This window comes from Macaca fascicularis, chromosome X (assembly GCF_037993035.2).
Source record: "Macaca fascicularis isolate 582-1 chromosome X, T2T-MFA8v1.1".
Classification (NCBI taxonomy): Eukaryota; Metazoa; Chordata; class Mammalia; order Primates; family Cercopithecidae; genus Macaca; species Macaca fascicularis.
Window position 1 is genome coordinate 21,398,601 of NC_088395.1, and position 19,464 is coordinate 21,418,064.

At 31.2% G+C, this 19,464-nt stretch overlaps 1 protein-coding gene across 8 annotated transcripts in view; it reads left to right on the forward strand.

Moving 5' to 3' along the window:
* The window catches only part of CNKSR2 (connector enhancer of kinase suppressor of Ras 2), a 286,232-nt gene that overhangs the window by 153,032 nt on the left and 113,736 nt on the right, over positions 1-19,464 (forward strand). For all 8 annotated transcript variants that reach the window (XM_005593153.5, XM_005593154.5, XM_045383816.3 and 5 more), the window contains 2 exons: positions 8,075-8,208; positions 13,073-13,284. In XM_005593153.5, the coding sequence (XP_005593210.2) occupies positions 8,075-8,208; positions 13,073-13,284 (346 nt within the window). The remainder of the gene's footprint in view (positions 1-8,074; positions 8,209-13,072; positions 13,285-19,464) is intronic.

Consider the following 19,464-nt stretch of genomic DNA (forward strand, 5'->3'; position numbering starts at 1 on the left):
CAGCTATGCTGCATGTATTTGTAAATTTACTTTTTCACAGTGCTGAAATCTGAAAAGGAGGAAATCAGCATTATATAAGTGCTATATCTATTGACATTTTTGTAAATTTGTCATTTCAGCTGAATTTGGTTCACCTAAAATCTATTGGCCAAAGTCAGCCACCAATAGATAAATAATACTATTGGTTGGGGGAGGGGAGACTGCTTCTAACATTTTTGAAAATTACTTCAGTTGTTGCCTTTTTACAGAGCAGAGGAAAGAGTACTGGCATTAATTAAATATTTTCTAGTGGCTAAAACAAGGTCTTAGGAGTGATGACAATGGATAAGTCCTCTAACATACCACACCACTACCGAATCTCCCTGAAGAAGACCTGAAATTGAACCATTACAGAATTCTTCATTGATCTTAAAGTTCTGGCTTATGCTAAAATGCAAAGACACCTGAAAACATAATGAAAACTATCTAGTCAAAATTTTTATAGATCATAGATTTTGATACAAAAGATAGACAAAATCTCAAGATACCAGGATCTGGAGGATGAAGGTACACTGTCTCCAGAGGGGGAAAAGTTAAAGAAATACTAAGATGAGAAGATCTCGAAGGCAGTTTTGCATAAAATCATTACTTTATCTCAGGTCACCTTTTCTTCCTAGTACCTAAGGAACTACCTCAGACGTGAAACGTAACTGCTAAACGTAGTAACAATCCTCTGCATAGACAAGAGTGCCATTTTTATTGTATTCTTCCTTTTGGTAGGTGCAGAAATACACTGGAGCCAAAATGCCCATCAGCTCATTCAAACATAAATCTTCAGCATTCAAACTTGAAAAAATGGAAATGAGGTTATTTCTTTTTTCACAGGGTGTACCAGTAGTCTACCAAGAATTATTTAAAATAGAGGATACAAAAGGAAAGAATCTGTGGCATTTATTTAACTCAATATGTCTATTTAATCTTTTTGAAAATACTATCCCAGGCTTAATTTACCTGATAGCATTTATAGATAAAATATAGGAAAGTTTGTAGTAGTATGAAGGTAGGCACTAATACATGTATCTTTTTAATGAACAAGTTTATCCTAACATAAGGAATAATAATTTTTTAAACTTATAAGGAATTGTTTTTAGCTATAGAAATAAAACAACCTTATCTATCCTAAGGTAGAAGATTGTCAAAGAATATCACATGTTTTAATTAAAGTAGTAGTTTTATTTCTAAAAATACTAAAAGCATAGTGACTTCCAATATTGATTAACTACGGTGATGAATTTTGATTTGGATTTTCTTTTGAAATTCATTGATGAAATTATAGCCAAATAAACAAAAGCATACAATTCAACTTCATACTCACAGAGCAATTTCATTAGTACATTTCATTAAATTGGCAACTCTTTTGATGAATTCCTGATTTCTCAAATATTTTGTGATAGAACGGAAGGACTTAAACATCCCTTAGTCAGATACTACAAGCAAATTTAATAATATCTGGAACCTTTAATTCTGTTGTCATTTTCACCCATTTGTAAAAAGCAGAGATGTCTCATCTGAGATAGAATCTGTTATTCTAAGAAAACAAACCAGGGATTCCTTGCTTTCTGGGAGCTGCTTTTCAAAACATCTTTTTAGTGGCACTCTACTAATTTTCTGCATTTTGGTAAGCATGGTGATTGCTTATCATCAATTTCTTCTAATTCAAAGAAAAAAAAAAACCTCAGAGAACTGTGGATAAACCTCAAGGTATATGTTTAGATGTTTGTGGTTTTAAATTAATATGTGTAGGCCACGAGCATAGATGGGTGGTGTCCCTTTCTTCTTATGAGAGATATGTGGAAGAATTATCTGGACACTGCCAAGAATGTTTCTTGGAATCATCACTGGGAATCAATGATTTTTAAAACATTTAAAAACCCAGCTTTTTTTTTTTTGGTGAGAATGCATCTCAGAAATGATCACTAAGATCAGTGCTGGAATTCTCAACATAATGACATATATTGTTCAAGACATTTTTATATAAAATAACATCAAGCTGTAACATTATAATTATGTTCCTAAATTGTATTCTCATTTATAAATCTCTCAATTGATGCCATAGTTACTTGTACGATTTTGTGTTTTTCCATTTAAATTTTATTGTTTAGCATTACCTTGATGCCATTTTTACAGCACATTTAAATAACTTTGAGCAGAAAATAAATAGAAAAGAGTCATAACAGTCGATTTTGTCTATCAGCTGGTGTAACAACTGGAGAATGTTGATTGCATTCAATTTCAAATACATACAGATATGAATGATTAAAGTCATTCTGGAAAAATCAAAATACATAAGTAACAATAAAATTTAATATTCAAGTTGCAGGTCGATGTGACTGAAAAAAAAATTAGTGACAAAAAAATGTATATGTTTCTGAGAGTTTTGTTTTAAAGAGAGCAATAACTAGTATTAGGCATGGCCCTAGTGAAGAAAATAAAATTTTAACTAAAAATGTAATTGTGCTGACTGGGAGCCAGAAACAACTGTATGTTTTACATACTCAAATGAGTAAATAGCTGTAAGTAATTGTCAAATTTTAGCTCACCAGTGTTTAAGCAAATCAGTCAAAGGACCTAAGTCACATTTGTATTTTTGAGCCACATGCTTTCAAGATTTTAATAGTGGCTACAGATAATCACCTATAATGTAGAAATTGTCCATTCTTTCTTTAGTTAACATCCCAAAAATGATGTTTACTGTAATTTGAAAAAATGAAAGTCCAGTTTTAATGTTGCTGTTTAATTATGCCCATAAGGCTGGACAATGCAGGATTAAAGACACTAGTGTTAGCCTCAATACAATGTGCAATATTTCATGATTTGATGGAAAAAGCCATTTTATAATATGACTCTTAAGTCTTTATTAGTTATATGCTGTATAAGTAATACATATTTTAGGCATATATATCTGTATTTTTAAATCTAGGTAGATATGGTTTCCTGATCAAATCTGTGGTCGGAAAAAACACTTGTTTTCTCTGTATTCTGACAGGAAAGGAAAAATTATATGCTTATAAAAGGAGACTCAAACCTTTTGTATTTATAAATTTGCATTCTAGAAAAAGCTGTGAAAGAACTGAGAGTGGGAGAATTTTGAATATATGTATTTCCCTTGCTTCAGTTCTTTTCAAATAATTGACTACTTATGAAAAGCTTGGCCAGAAAAAAGTATTCTCAATAATTTTCCAAATTAGATTTAACCTTCTTTACATGGTCAAGAAACTACAAAATTATATATGAATTCTTGCCGCTTAAAATTCAGGATACATTTTCTCTGAAGCGTTTGCTTAGATTATTAGAGAGTCAATATAAAATAATGTTCTTGTACTAGTGTTGGGAATTAAAAATGTGTTCGAACTGAGTAAGGACTTATGTGAATGTTCTGTGCTAGAATGATGGGGTATTGTGATCCATTTGAGTCTGTGTTTATTCCCAAGAGCGAATAAAATAAATGGCCAGGTTTTATACTTGATGTAATTATTTGTATTTCAGTGGGTATTTCCCCACTGGAAGGCAAAGCAAGTTCTGTGTGATCTTGGCATTAGTGAATTTTAGAGCTAACTACATAAATGTGTAATGCACTGTTTTAATCTTTTAACGTTGGAGTTGTTTTTATGCCATTGGTTTCATTCAAGCTCTATCAAAGCTGGGTCACTTGATAGAAAGAGGGACAACTAAATTAAGATATGCTTGCCCAGAGATGTTAAAATGTAAAATGTTTTGAGGAAAACCTCAACGTCAAATGTAGTTTCTTAAGTATAGAAGTTCTTTTCTCATGGTCTTTAAGACTATAGAGATTTCACAGGTACACGAATACCTTCCATATGTGCTCAGTTACCTTAGAGATGTTAAAATTGGGGCACACAAAGGAAAGACCTCAGCAATCAGAGGCTTTAAAGTGAGACCTGAACCATCAGAGGATTTAAAGCTTTAGCTTACAAAATTTTATTTTACAGCAATCACAATCTTCCAATGATGTTTAAGCTGGATGAGTAGGATATTATTGCTGAAGTTATCACTAATAATTCAGAGGAAAGTTTGTGTCATACCCTATTTTAGGACACAATTTTGAAGTATTTATACATTCAAACTGACAGTATGAAAAATATAAGTTTTACCTAGAAGATTTCTAACAGTAGCAAATTGACAGTAGTACGTTATCCTTAGTTGACCTAAGGTTATAAATATATGTTTGAAGAGATACATATGATCATTTTATTTAGGATTTGGACATTTTAAGAGATGCATGCCAGTGCCCCCAGAAATCTATCATAGACTTGTTTTACAAGAGTCACAACATACATGCAAATGTGTCTTCCCTGTTGGAGTCTCATTGAATATGTGGAAGGAGAGCTTCATCTCAAAAGGACCATTGAAATGAAAACTAAATGGTATGACAAAGTCCTTCCAGAAAATAAACCCCTTTGGATGGAATCAAAAATGGATCTATATCATACTTGATTACATACCACAGAAGATCAAGTTATGCTGAAGCTTCATGTTTACTTTAAATAACAAGATGTAATCCTAAAACAATCCCCTTGTATTGTATCCATTTTATCCATAGTGTTGATAGTTCTAATTTTCTTCCCATTCAAATTTTGTCAATACAGGAGAAAGTCAAAATGATAAAAGAATGTTACTCTTTAATTCTACTTTTTTTCTTAAATTGAAATTTATTTGTAGTGCAACAGTAACTACTTTTCATATACTATATTCTAAACAAATGATTATAAGTAAATGTTGCCAGGATAGGAGAAGCTATCTTTTTGTATTACATCCTCCTCATTAGATTTTTTTTTTCAATCTAAGGAGTATGCCTGTGCTGAAAGAATTCTGTGTTTTGAGTTGAGGGAAGCTAAATTTGTTACTTTCTGTGCATTTTCACAAACTTAAGTGGCTATTGGTGGTAGGTGTATTTTTAATGCCTCTTGTTACAACTAGGAATTTCTCACTGATAATTTTAGCTAATTACATCATTTATTCTGTACTTGATTTGGTCAAATTTTACTTGTCTTTCTAATGTTCTTTAATGCCTTTTTCATTCATTTAGTCATTTGAGTTTTTGCTCTTTCAATTTTTGTCCAAAGTTAGAAAATTTTTAAAGAGATTATAATTTTAAATTATCACAAAGACCCCTTTGGGTTAAGTAGTTATTTTTATTTTCCCATGAAGGTTGTACTTTACTAAACTTTATTTTTCCATCGCTTAATGTCTAGTTTTTTAAATATAAATCTCAAAACGAATGTTTATTATTTAGCTTGGATTAGCTTGTTAAAAAGAGCACAATTAGTAGAGAGAAATATACTGAATATATTGAATATTTACAATGAACTTTACTTGGCACAAGGCATACTGATGAGCCAGATAGTATTTCCATGATAAACCAGTTGAAATATTTTCTGTGACTTACCAGTCAATAAAATAACAAGCCAGGTGAGTTAAGCAACAGGATTGACTAATTTCTTTTTTCTCTGAAGTAATATTTTTTTCAACCAGTTCAATTAGTTGAACCAGCATGGCATAATCAAACCTGTTATGTATTTAAGCATATTTAAGAATCTTTTCCCTCTATGTATGTGCTAATTTGGCTAATAACATTAACTGATGACATTGATAGGGACTGTTTGCTAAAAATAGAAACCTAGAGAAATAGCAGTTTGAAGGAAATTGAGGGCTAATAATTACATTTCTTGGAAGGGAAAAGACATAGGTACCCTAGGTAGACAATGCTGGTAATAATTCAGGCAGAATAAAATATTCCCCTGGTCATTACCTCACACTTCAGGTGTATCTATTTTAAAATGTGCTTGTAACCATTAACTGCTACTATTTCCTTCCTTCCTTTTTGTTTGGGGAGAAGAAGGGTAGGTACTAACCAGGAAAAATTATCTTTAGTTCTGTAGATGGTAAAAGTAAAGAAGAAAAGTCCTCAAAATAGAATAGTGACTCCACGAGAGAGGGAAGACAATAAAAATTTAAGTTTGATTATGTTTACATGTTTATGTTTTTAGAACTTGATTTTAAGTTCATTTACAGTGTTAGGATATTTAAAAGTAAGAAAGCTATTAGAGCATTTTAAAAGTATACTGAATATTAGTTTTTCTCTCACGGTGTATCTGTTTAAAAGAATTGGAAAATAATATTCTGTTAAATGAATGTTTTCTTTGCTACATTTCTATTATGGTAAAATTTTGGTCAGATTTATTGTTTAGCATCATCTGTATTTAAAACCAAGATGTCCTGACAGAGAGGAAAACAGTTATAAACAGAGTCACATCACAGTGATTGTATGTATGTATTGTTGAATCTGCCATTCAAGGATTTGTTGTAGAGGCATGAAATGCATCCTTAGAAATAAAATAATTATTTATTTCCTTGGGATTTATGGTATTCATCAGTACAGGTGACTCCTATGATTACCTATATAATCTCAGGATTTTCCATTGCCTCAAGTTTTGTTTCTAAAAGACAGGAATAGTTGAACTGGACCCTACGCCAAAATTAGCATAGTAAAACATAATCTTTACTGTGTAATTTTATAATATCTTACAATTCTTCAATTAACGTGTAAAACTTCGGACCTTTTTTAAAATATCATATAAGGTGGAATATTGTAAACTCCCAAATTACATTATCATTCCTTTTCCCTTTCTCTCTCTCTTTCTTTAATTTCTACTTCACTACATTAAAATTTAACTGTCATTTTGGTAGGATGTGTGATTTCAAGCTATTAAGGTGAGCTGTGTAACAGGGAAGGTCAAAACCATGAACTGAGTCCTAAATTGTGTAGCCTACCCCAGTGACTTACATTGTACTTTCCATTGTATTTATGCTTGGCTTTTTAAACAAATTTTGTTTATCTGTACAAAAGTATTGTCACAATATAAAATAGTTGTAATATGCCACTTTTTGAGTGTCTAGCAATGCATATTAAAACAATAGAACTGTGAGTCTATATAAATATGCTAAGAGAGTTTTCATACTGGCTAAAATGGCAACATCTTGTCATGTGAAGATACAGTTCATTTGTGATCATTATTTTTGTGTTTGTGATTACATTAAAATTTTATTTTTAATATGTTAATTGTATACATAGCTAATCATTAAGATCTGTAAGATAAACATAAAACTTGTGAATTTTAGTTTCACTTCAGGATAATTTCACAAACCACTAGATTATTTTCAAATGCTGTGAAGCTTGGAATTGGGAGTGCTCTTAAGTTAATGCATCCTCATGTACTGCTTAATTCCGTATGTATATTATCTTAACTTCTTAACTTTAAGAAAATAACCTCCTATTTAATACTTAAATACAGGCCTGAAAATGAGATCTATATATGCAACTAAAGATTATTTTAAATGATAGATAAATGTGTATGCCTATGAATGGTGAAATGATTGTGTTACATAATTACCATACTTTTGATGATATACCATAAACTGGCTTTGAGAAGACAGCTATGCTTATTTTGACAGAAAAAAAGTACATTTTTCTAGCAAATACTCTCGTATTGGCCTTTCATACTCCCACTTTTGTAACCTTTTCTGAGCATCTGTAACATTTTACTAACCTAGAAATATGGTTTATCTTTTTTGGGAGAAGATCTGAAATAGCTTTCTCATACATCAATCAGGATGTGAGTGAGCTAATTCTTTTCAGAGTTACTCATCATTATTGTTCTTTTAAAGGTGGAATTCTGACAAAGTTAATTTAATTTAAATAAGTTTCTAACTGTGAGATAAGTCTTCCCATTTTGAAACACTGCATGGTATTTTTGCTTTAGAAATAGTATTTCAGTGGTTATACCATAGATTAAGGTGAGTTGGGAGTGAAGTGGAAACCTTTACCATACTATTTGTTTTTGGAGATTGAAAGGAATATCCATGTACTAAATAACATGTTTCTTGATTTCAGCCAAGTTCAAAAACTTTGCAGAAATAGATAATTTTAAAATGATAACTATGTGTCGTTGTTGTTGTTGTTGTTGTTTTGTGTGTTGTTTGTGTGCGTATGTATTTTCTTTTTCATTTTAACTAGCCTCTTATACCTAGAAGTCCCACAAGCAGCGTTGCCACGCCTTCCAGCACCATCAGTACACCCACCAAAAGAGACAGTTCTGCCCTCCAGGATCTCTACATTCCCCCTCCTCCTGCAGAACCATATATTCCCAGGTATAAAACTATCACGTTGTCCTAGGCAGCTTCTAGCTAAAGGTAAACTTAACAGCATATAAACTGCAAAGTCAATTCTCAAGGAACACCTTGAATATTTTCTCACAGTTAGGAATTCTGAACACATTCTGCAAAATCATTCCCATTATAGAGAATGCATGTTGGTTAATAGTAATAATGACTAATTTGTATATAAATACTTGCTGTGCATTAAGTATTTTATACTGTCTCATAATAGGAAAGAAGAAGAAAGTAATATTAAATAACAATTAGGATTTTTTTAATAAGTAAAGAATAAGTGAGGTTCTTTGGCTAAAAAGCCCCAGAAATTTTCTGGTTACTTTGAAGCATTTCATACATTTAAAAAAAAAAAAACATGCTATAGATGACTTTTATGCTTTCTTAAATGTAAGTAATGAGGAAGATATTATTTGATAATGATTATGAGGGAGATTGTCTTTTTTCCCCTAATAATCCTGTATCTGAAATTTTTATTTCATTAATTCATTAATGTTTCTTTCAGGAAGTAGAGTTTACAAGGGAATGAATTACTCTTAAAGTCTATTTTCTAGATTTCTTGAGGCTGTATCTCTATTTCATTTATTGATTCTTATCTGAAATTCCTTGCAGATGTAGAAGAATACAGCTTTATGTCATAATGCATTCTTCCTAAAAGCATTCTAATATCCAGCCTTGTGAAATACAAAAATTGTGGAAAAGGACTAGCACTAAATGGGGATCATTAATACCAATCACAAAAAACTTGATTCAATTTTTAAGTTAGTTCTGCATTCAAAAACAATAATTTAAGGTCTCTTGTTTTCAAGCCATAATTAGTATTAAATTTCTTTCATATATAAAAGAACTGAATTCCCTGTGTTTAATTTCCATTATTCTTTAGTACACTTAGTGTTTCAGAAATCTATATTCTATTAGACATGATGGTTTACTGACATTATATGATCTAAATGCTGCATGGCAATATGGTTTATCTGCAAATACCATGTTGTCATCTAGTAATATAACTATAGTCAGTTTTATGTATATTTTAGTTCTTTGAGAATTAAATATAGCCATTGGAACATGACTTATAAGATATAGTTTACTAAGCTGACATTTCATAAATCTAATATATAATTTACAATCTTTTGTTCAATTTACAAGCAAATATACAAATCCATCCAGTATCCTAGTAAAATGCAAGTTGCATTTTAATTCTATTAAGACAGTGTCAGATTTTCCACATACTCTTGCATGAGGAGCAGTGAAAGTATGTGTTCCAAACAGGAAGTGACTTTTTATGATTTGTTTACATTTTAATTGGAAAGATTTTTATTTCAGTGCAAATAATTATTTAAAAGGCCTTATTCTTCAGAGGTCTACATATACGGATAAACATCAAATGATTATTTTTATCAAATCTCTGTAGTTTTAAAATGTTCTTTCCTCTTCAGTGGTGAGGAGCTTGTTACAAAGAAAGTGTCTCCTCTACAGAAAATATTTAAAATACATTTAAGAGGACAAAAGAGTAAAATGATCCAGTTCTGTCTTCTGAGTGTGATGGACATATTATAAAGGCTCTATATTGAAGCCAATAAAAAGCTTGAAAATGCTCTTTTAAAATATTAGAGAATGTGAAATTGAAATATCAACATAGTGACCCTTGTTTTGTCAGTATTGCTTGAAAGCTCCATACTTTTCCGTAAAATTCATAGTGTTTACTGTATTGCCATAAGTGATTCTTAGTTGGTCAGTGTATAATTTAACAGAATATTCTAAATACATTTTGAGTCAAATTGTTACTTAACCAGTCATAAAATCTTTCAATATAGGAGTCAGAACAATCCATGCATCAAAGCCCCTTTGAACCACAGCCTTATATAAGTGTCTGCATTTTCTGGCTTGATGTTAAGTTGACAGTCAAAACTTTTTGCATTTGTGATTATTTTTATAGATACAGCCTTGGCAATTTTTTCCCCATTTTCTCATTTTGAAGATGAATGTTGCGAACCTAGTTTAATTCTTCTGAACATTTTCCCCCATATTAAAAAACTTTGTTTATAAAGGATAGGCATTTTGGTGGTATGTGAACATATATGTTTGATTTGGATTGCAAATAATAAAACCTCTCTCATCTCAAAAAGAAAACAGACTTGAAAAATGATAGGACTAGTTTTCAAGTTAGACAGAATATTTTTCATGTGGTTACAATTTTTTGAACACATTTATTCCAGGAAAAAAGTTATTGCAAAAGTGCCTTTCTCTCTAAAAGATAAAACACTCGTTTGTGAAATGAGTGAAATTTGGCTGGCATTTTATTATATGTCTTATGACTATACACAGTTTCATTATCATTATATATAGTACATTTCTATACTTAACCAAATTTCTTTTTCTATGATGAAAATGAAGAATTTATAGGTCTTTGAGCAACTATGACATTTAAGCACTAATTTCTCTTATTAACTCTACTGTGTGCCATTAAATATAAAGTTAGTTCAGCAAATCAATGCTCTTTTAATTCTTCCTTAAATCCTTTCTAGAGCAAAGGCACAGATTTATTACTTATGTGCATAAACGTACAACATTAAGAAAGGTGTAAAAACTCTTTACATCAGAATGAATTAACACATTGAATTCTCCAGGGACTCATGACATGAATATGTACATTAACACACACACACATACACATACACACATTTACATACACAATACATGTATCTATTCATTCTACTGAAAAGTTTGGTTTTGCTTGGTACTTTTCTCAATTCAACAGTATTTTACTGCATTCTATATAGATTTGTTTTAAAAATCTACCCTGTTGATATAAGGTCCCTCCCTTATGTTATTATACAGTAGGAAATACCATCCCTTTCAATTTCCTGCCACAAGATGTTTCCATATAAATATAGCATGGTGTATTATTAGGGCTAAATCACCCTCTGATTTCAGCTGCATTAACATTCATGTCACAAGCTTCATAGCGTGAGGTCTGTTCATTTACAGATAGGCATAACCTTACTCCAGTGCCACAAATTCGTTAGGGCTGCTTCCAAGCTAGTTGCAGCGTCAATTTCTTTTTGATAGTGGACTAACCAGGCAATTTGTTCAGGAAAAGTTTTCAGCAAGCCGAAATAAAATTCTGCCTGGATTTTATATTTATTTCCTTCATGTTGCCTAAGAACTATTTATATAGTTCTATTTTGGTAATAAGCAATACTTTTATTTTAGAAAATAAAAGAGTAAATGGTAATGTAAATGGCAACAACACCTTGTGATGGGTTAAACAGATAAGAAAACTCACTGATTGTCAGTCTGGAGAATGTTTTTTGCTACTTTCTACATATTTCAAATACTGGGAATATAGTTTTCTACATTTGGACAAACCTAATCTAAACATTTACACACAGAAGCAGAAATAACAGGCTTTTGCCAGACTGGGGCTCATATTTTAGAATTCACATTACTTTTATAAGCTCATCACCCTTTTAAAAGGTATAATAGGAATTAATTTAAAAATTGTCCTTTTTATCTGTCTTGTTATAATTTAGTTTATTCTATGAATTTAAGATTTTAGTCTTATCACTTAACATAAAATTAAATTATTTTTCTTGTTTGACAGCATTTATTCATGGCACTGTTTAGGGTAACCAGAAACAATTAAGAAAAGGGAGGAAATTTAACTAATGGTCCAGAAGGGGAAAAACATTGCATTTACATTCATAGTCATGTTCTAGAAGACAAGCTTTGCTGACAAAAAGTTCATAGGTAGTCAGTGAAACATTTCATAAAATAAACAAGATTCAATTTAACAAATAGCAAATGAACTATTTCTATCAAAATAGTTTTGGGGCTTAATTTACCTATTACAGTGTGTGAGTAATAGGTTTTAGGGAGATCATAAATTATTAGAGATGTTTTTCTCTAGAATCCTATAGAAGAAAAAAATCAACTTGCCATCACCCTAAATTCCATTCTTAAACTCCGTATTTTATCAAATTATTTTACTTTCTCTCCTCAAGAAACATTGATGTATAATGAAATTTTGATATATTCATTTAGAATGAGTTCTAGGAATATGTCTTTTTACTCTTAAATGAGATCCGTAGAGTTTGAATACTGAGAATAATTCTTTTTATTAAGGTTTATTTAAAATTAATTACATGTTGTGTGAATTTCTTATAATACAAGTTTATATCATGCTAATTTGGTTCCTAAGGCTACAGTGCTCCTTATGATAGTTCTTAAACACATCTTTATTTTTAAGCAGTGCAAATTTTTACCAAGAATCAATTAGGTAAACTGGCAGAAGAAAACATTATACTTTAGTTAACATTACTACCATTATACCTACTGTCTTGAACACTAAAAACAATTTATGTGCTAAGGTAAACTGGCAGAAGAAAGCATTATACTTAAGTTAACATTATTACCATTATACCTACTGTCTTAAAAGCTAAAAGCAATTTATATGCAAAGGTAAACTGGCAGAAGAAAGCTATATACTTAAGTTAACTTTACTAGCATTATACCTACTCTCTTGAACACTAAAAGCAATTTATGTATGACATGGTATGGTGAAAAATGGACTTGGGCAACAGTAAAATGTTTCATGGCCTATTTCAAATTCTGTCAGTTGTTAGCTGTGTAACATTGAGGCAAGTTGTTTAGCCTTTCTGAGACTCACCATTTTGTTTTCAGCAAAATAAGAATAATTACAAATTGCCCTATAAATCTCAAAGAAAGTTTGGAAAGGTCAGGAGATATATTGTGTGGGAATAAATTATTAGTATTTTAGACCCTCGGCCATTTACTACCCTAACATGTTTCTACATCCTTCTCCTTGACTCTAACCTTTCTTTAGGGATGAAAAAGGAAACCTTCCTTGTGAAGACCTCAGAGGACATATGGTGGGCAAGCCAGTGCATAAGGGATCTGAATCACCAAATTCATTTCTGGATCAGGAATATCGAAAGAGATTTAATATTGTCGAAGAAGATACTGTCTTATATTGCTATGAATATGAAAAAGGAAGATCAAGTAGTCAAGGAAGACGAGAAAGCACCCCAACTTATGGTAAGAGTTCTCTTATGTTTATGTAAAAATATATTTCTGGCATGGGAATCTCAATTTCCTTTAATAAGTTTTCGGGTTGTGAAAGTTACTTAGGAGCTTTTGAATCTTTATAATTGATCTGTCTCTCTCATGTGCTTCTAAGTGGAATTTCTACATGATATGAGACATGATATTAAACATTATTCAAGATTTTCAAAAGATAAGAAAGAACAGTAGGTAACATTTTAGTTCATAATGATTTATAAAAATCTTTTTAGCATCACATGTACTTCTTGTGTGTTAGATGTTGCCAGTTTGGAAAAATTCAACTTTTTTTTTTTTTTCTTTTCTGTTTTTTAAATGAATACTTACTGTTAACATGACTTGTTTAAAATAAAATTATCTCCATTTCCTCAGGGATTTTAAGAAATATAATTTTCTAGGGAAATTCTCACCTCAGTTTTTGTATTTTTTAAAGAATCTGTAAAATTTATTTGACATTAGAGTGGAAGTGGATTTTAAATAGAATGGATTGAACATACTGTATTTAAGGCAAAAATGGACCTAGAGTTATGATGGGCACAGGATTGTTTTAATCTTTGATTCTTGACCAAAAAAGTAACCCAGCACAAATACTTAAAATTGTTATAGTATATCTGAAAGATTTGCATATACAGTTGCTTAAAGTAGTAAAGCTTGTGGTTCTTTTGCAAGAATGAATGGATTTAGTTGAAAGTCTCTGCTCCTCCCTTTCCACTTTTCAAATTAATCATTTTTAGTGAGGAGCTTATACTTTGAGGAAGGACAGCATCCTTGCTAATTAGTTCAAACTTGATCAATGGGAGCTGAGCAGAAGCAAAGTTGTTTTTAGCTCTTCCTTTCTATTCCTACCCCTCACTTGTCTGTCATGGCCATATACCTCCCTCTTTTGGTCTCAAAAGAGCAGTCATCACATGTCTTCATATACATGTCTTATTTCCTTTCAGCAATTTGGTAATAAGTATGAAAGAAAAATTTTCCCCAAAATGATCCTAAATAGTAGAAGCCATACTTATCTTACTTTGTGTTATTCTCTGTACATGTGCTTTTTAATCATAAGAATAAATAATACATTTTAACATAAACTTCTCAACTATACTACTCTAGTGGCAATTAAACTGCTAAGTATTGAAGATATTTGAACCTTTACTTTTCTCCTCTACTATATTGTAAACCTATAATATAGAGTATAGAGGCCTGTAATCTTTGCTATCCCTACCTTTGCCCCATGAAATAATATGAAATTTTTATTCTTATTCATTCATTCCACACATACTAATTGACTGCCTATTACTGGATAGGCAGTAATGTATATCAACTCTTCTTTGTTTGTGTCCCAGTATTATCTGGCTATTTTCTACTTATGTTGAAGTAAGTAATTAGTGTTTAAGAGAAATTATAGTCACCAAATGAAAGTGATTGATTACTGATGACTTTATTTTAAAAAATGTTTACTAAGTTCTTACTTGAATGGCTATAAATTGGTTGTCCCTTCGGACTACAGTTTAAAGCACCTAATGCCATCATGTGCCACAAATCTCCCCTGACTAAAATAGAATACTTTTTAAATATTAGAAAATTTAGATAGCCTATAAATACTTGATATCTTTTTGTAAACAACTTAGGAGAAAAGAAATATATACATACTTAGAGAAGTAAGCAGAGTTATTTGTTTCCTTCAGTATTGTTTTCAACTTTTAAAAATTGACACATAATAATTGTACATATTTATGGGATACAGAGTGATATTTTGATACATGTATACAGGGGGTAATGATCGAATCAGGGTAATTAGCATATTCTTCACTTTAAACATTTATCACTTCTTTGTTCTGGGAACATTCGAAATCTTCTCTTCTAGCTATTAGAAATTATATAATAAATTATTGTTAACTATAGCCATCCTATAGCACTATAGAATACCAGAACTTACTTATCTCATGTAGCTGTAATTTTATATCTATTAACCAGTCTCTTCAAAATCCCTCTCTCACTCACCCCTCCCCTTCTCAGCCTCCAGTAACCACAGTTCTACTCTCTATGAGCTCAAAGTTTTTAGTTCCCACTTGTGAATGCAAACATGCAGTATTTATCTTTCTGGGCCTGACGTATTTTACTTAACATAATGTCTTCCAGGTTCATTCATGTTGCAGCAAATGACAAGATTTCATTCTTTTTTAGAGCTGAATAATATTCATATATATATATATATATATATATGTTTTCTTTATCCATTAATCTGTTGATAGACATATAGGTTAATTTTCATATCTTAGCTACTGTGAATAATGCTGCAATAAACATGGGAGTACAGATATCTCTTTGACATACTGATTTCCTTTCCTTTGGACATATACCCAGTAATGTGAATGCTGAATCATATGGTAGTCCTGTTTTTGGTTTTTTAAAGACTCTCCATACTAATTACTATAATGATGGTACCAATTTACATTCTCATCAATATTGTATAAGAGCTCCTTTTTCTCCAAATCATTGCCAGCATTTCTTAATTTTTGTCTTTTTGATAATAACCATTCTAACTGGGGTGAGATGATATCTCTTTGTGGTTTTAGTTTGCATTTCCCTAATGATAAATGACATTAAGCATTTTTATATACCACTTGGTCATTTGTGTGTCTGCTTTCATGAAATGTCTATTCAGATCATTTGCCCATTTTTAAATAAAAATATTTCTTTTATTGCTGTTGAGTGGTTTGAGTTCCTTGCATATTCTGGATATCAGTTCCCTGTCAGATGAATTGTTTCCTTTGCTCTACATAAGATTTTTAGTTTGATATAATTCCATCTGTCTGTTTTTTTCTTTTGTTGCTTGTAAGCCTTAGCCATAAAAATATTTGCCTAGACCAATGTCCTGAAGTATTTCCCCTGTGTTTTCTTCTAGTAGTTTTATGGTTTGGGGTCTTATATTTAAGCGTTTAATCCATTTTGAGTTGATTTTGTACATGGTGAGAGATAGGGTTCTAGTTTCATTTTTCTGAGTATGGATATCCAGTTTTCCCAACCCTGTTTATTGAAGAGGCTATCCTTTCCCCAGTGTGTATTCTTATTGCCTTTGTCAAAAATCACTTGACTTATTTCTGAATTCTCCATTCAAATAATTCTCCAATCAAATAATTGGGCTATATGTCTGTTTTTATACCAGTACAATGCTGATTTGGTTATTACAGCTTTGTAGTATAATTTGAAGTCAGTCAGTTTGATGCCTTCAGCTTTGTTCTTTTTGTTCACAAATGCTTTGGCTATTTGGGGTATTTTATGGTTCCATACAAATTTTGGACTTTTTTTTCTATTTTTGTGAAGCATGTCATGGGTATTTTGACAGGGATTCCACTGAATCTGTAGGTTGCTTTGGGTAGTATAGTCATTTTGACAATATTAATTTTTCTTATCTATGAAAATGTGATGTCTTTCCATTTTTTGTGTTCTCTTCAGTTTCTTTCATCAGTGTTTTGTAGTTTTCATTGTAGAGATCTTTCACTTCCTTGGTTAACTTTCTTTCTTAGTATTTTTGTAGCTATTATAAAGGGGATTGCATTCTTGATTTTTTTCAGATAGTTTGTTATTGGCATGTAGAAACACTACTGATTTTTGTATGTTGATTTTGTATACCGCAACTTCTGAAGTTGTTAATCAGTTCTAAGAGTTTTGTTGTGGAGTCTTTAGGTTTTTCTATATATAAGAACATGTTGTCTGCAAACAGGAACAATTTGACTTTCTCGTTTTCAATTTGAATGCCCTTTATTTCTTTATCTTATCTAATTTCTCTGGCTAGCACTTCTAGTATGTTAAATAGGAGTTGTGAAAATGCTCATCCTTGTCTTGTTCCAGTTTTTTGGGAAAAAGCTTTCCACTTTTCTCCATTCAATATAATGTTAGCTGTGGGTTTGTCATATCTGGCCTCTATTGTGTTGAGGTGTATTGCTTTCTATACCTACTTTGTTGAGAGTTTTTATCATGAAGGGATGTTGAATTTTATTAAGTGGCTTTTTTTTGTGTATCTATTGAGATGTTTATATGGTTTTTGTCTTCATTCTGTTCATGTATCACATTTATTGATTTGCATATGTTGAACCATCCTTGCAACTCTGGGATAAATCTCTTTTGATAATGGTATACAATGTTTTTCATGTATTGTTAGATTTCATTTTCTGAGAAGTTTTGCATCCATGTTCATGAGGGATATTTTTTGGTCTGTAGTTTCTTCTTTAGTTTTGTTCTTGTTGGATTTTAGTAGTACCGTACTGTTGGCCTCATAGAGTGAGTTTGGAAGAATTTCCTCCTGTACTATTTTTTCAGATAGTTTGAGAATAATTGGTATAAGTTATTCTTTAAAAGTTTGGTAGAATTCAGCAATGAAGCCAACAATGAAGTCATCTGGTCCCGGACTTTTCTGTGTTGGGATCATTTTTATTACTGATTCAATCTCATTACTAGATAGTGATCTGTTCAGTTTGTTTTTTATTTCTCCTTGAGTCAATCTTGATACATTATATGAGTCCAGGAATTTATCCATTTTCTCTAGGTTTTCTAATTTGTTGGCTTATAGTTGTTCAGAATAGTCTCTTATATTCCTTTCCATTATTGTGGTATCAGCTGCAAAGTTTCCTTTTTATGTCTGACTTTATTTGGGTAATCTCTGTTCTTAGTCTAGCCAATAGTTTGTTTACCCTTCAGAAAACCAACTTTTCATTTTGTTTGTCTTCTGTAGGTTGTTTTTTTTCTTTTTTTGTCCCTTTCATTTAGTTCTTCTCTGATCTTTATTATTTCTTTTCTTTCACTAATTTTGAGTTTATTTTTGCTTTTCCAATTTCTTTTTTTCCTAATTTTTTGAAGTGCAATGTTAGATTGTTTATTTGAAATCTTTCTGCTTTTTTGATGTAGGCATTTCTTGCTATAAACTTCTTTCTTAGTATTGCTTTTGCTGTATCCCATATGTTTTTGTATATTGTATTTCTGTTTTAATTTGCTTAAATAAATTTTTAAATTTCCTTTTTAATTTTTTCATTGACCCATTGGTTGTTCAGAAGCATATTGTTTAACTTCCATATAATTGTACAGTTTTTAAAGTTTCTCTCACTGTTGATTTCTAGTTTTATTTCATTATGATCTGAAAAGATACTTGATAGAATTTCAATTTTTGAAATTTGTTGAAACTTGTGGCCTAACATATGGTCTATCCTGGAGAATGTTATTTGTCCTGATGAAAAGAATGTATATTCTGCAGCTGTTGAATGAAATGTTCTGTAAATGTTTGTTAGGTCCATTTAGTCCATAGTGCAGTTTAAGTCTGACATTTCTGTTTTGATTATCTCTCTAGATGACCTATCTAATGCTGAGAGTTGGGTGTTAAGTCCATAGCTATTATTATATAGGGGTCTATCTCTCCCTTTAGCTCTAGTAAGGTTTGCTTTATATTTCTGGGTGCTCCTGTGTTGGGTACATATATATTTACATCTATTATATTCATTTGCTGAATTGATTCCTTTGTCATTATATAATGACCTTCTTTGTCTCTTTTTACATTTTTTGACTTAAAGTTTATTTTATCTAAGTATACCTACTGATGCTTGGTTTGGTTTTTGTTTACATGAAATACCTTTTTCTATCCTTTTACTGTCAGTCGGTGTGTGTCTAAAGGTGAAGTCAGCTTCTTGTATGCAGTATAGAGATGGGTCTTGTTTTGTTTTGTTTCGTTTTGTTTTCTTTAATCCACTCACCCAGTCTTTATCTTTTGATTGGGGAATTTAAACCATTTACATTCAGGGTTGTTACTGATAGGGGAGGAATTACTCCTTCATTTAGGCAATTGTTTTGCTTATTCTTTGTTGCTTTCTTCCTCTCTTTTTGTTTTATCTTTGCAGTTTGGTGGTTTTCTGTAGTGATAAGGTTTGATTCATTTATCTTTCTCATTTGTGTTTCTATTCTACCAGTGACTTTATTATTTTGTGTGCTTCCATGATGGAATTATTGTCTTTTTGCTTATAGATGTAGGATTCCCTTAAGCATTTCTTTTAGGCCTGGTCTAGTGGTAATGAATTCCCTCAGTCTGCTTATCTGGGAAAGACTTTATTTCTCCTTCATTGCTGAATCATGGCTTTGCTGGATGTAGTAGTATTAGCCAACAATTTTTATCTTTCAGCA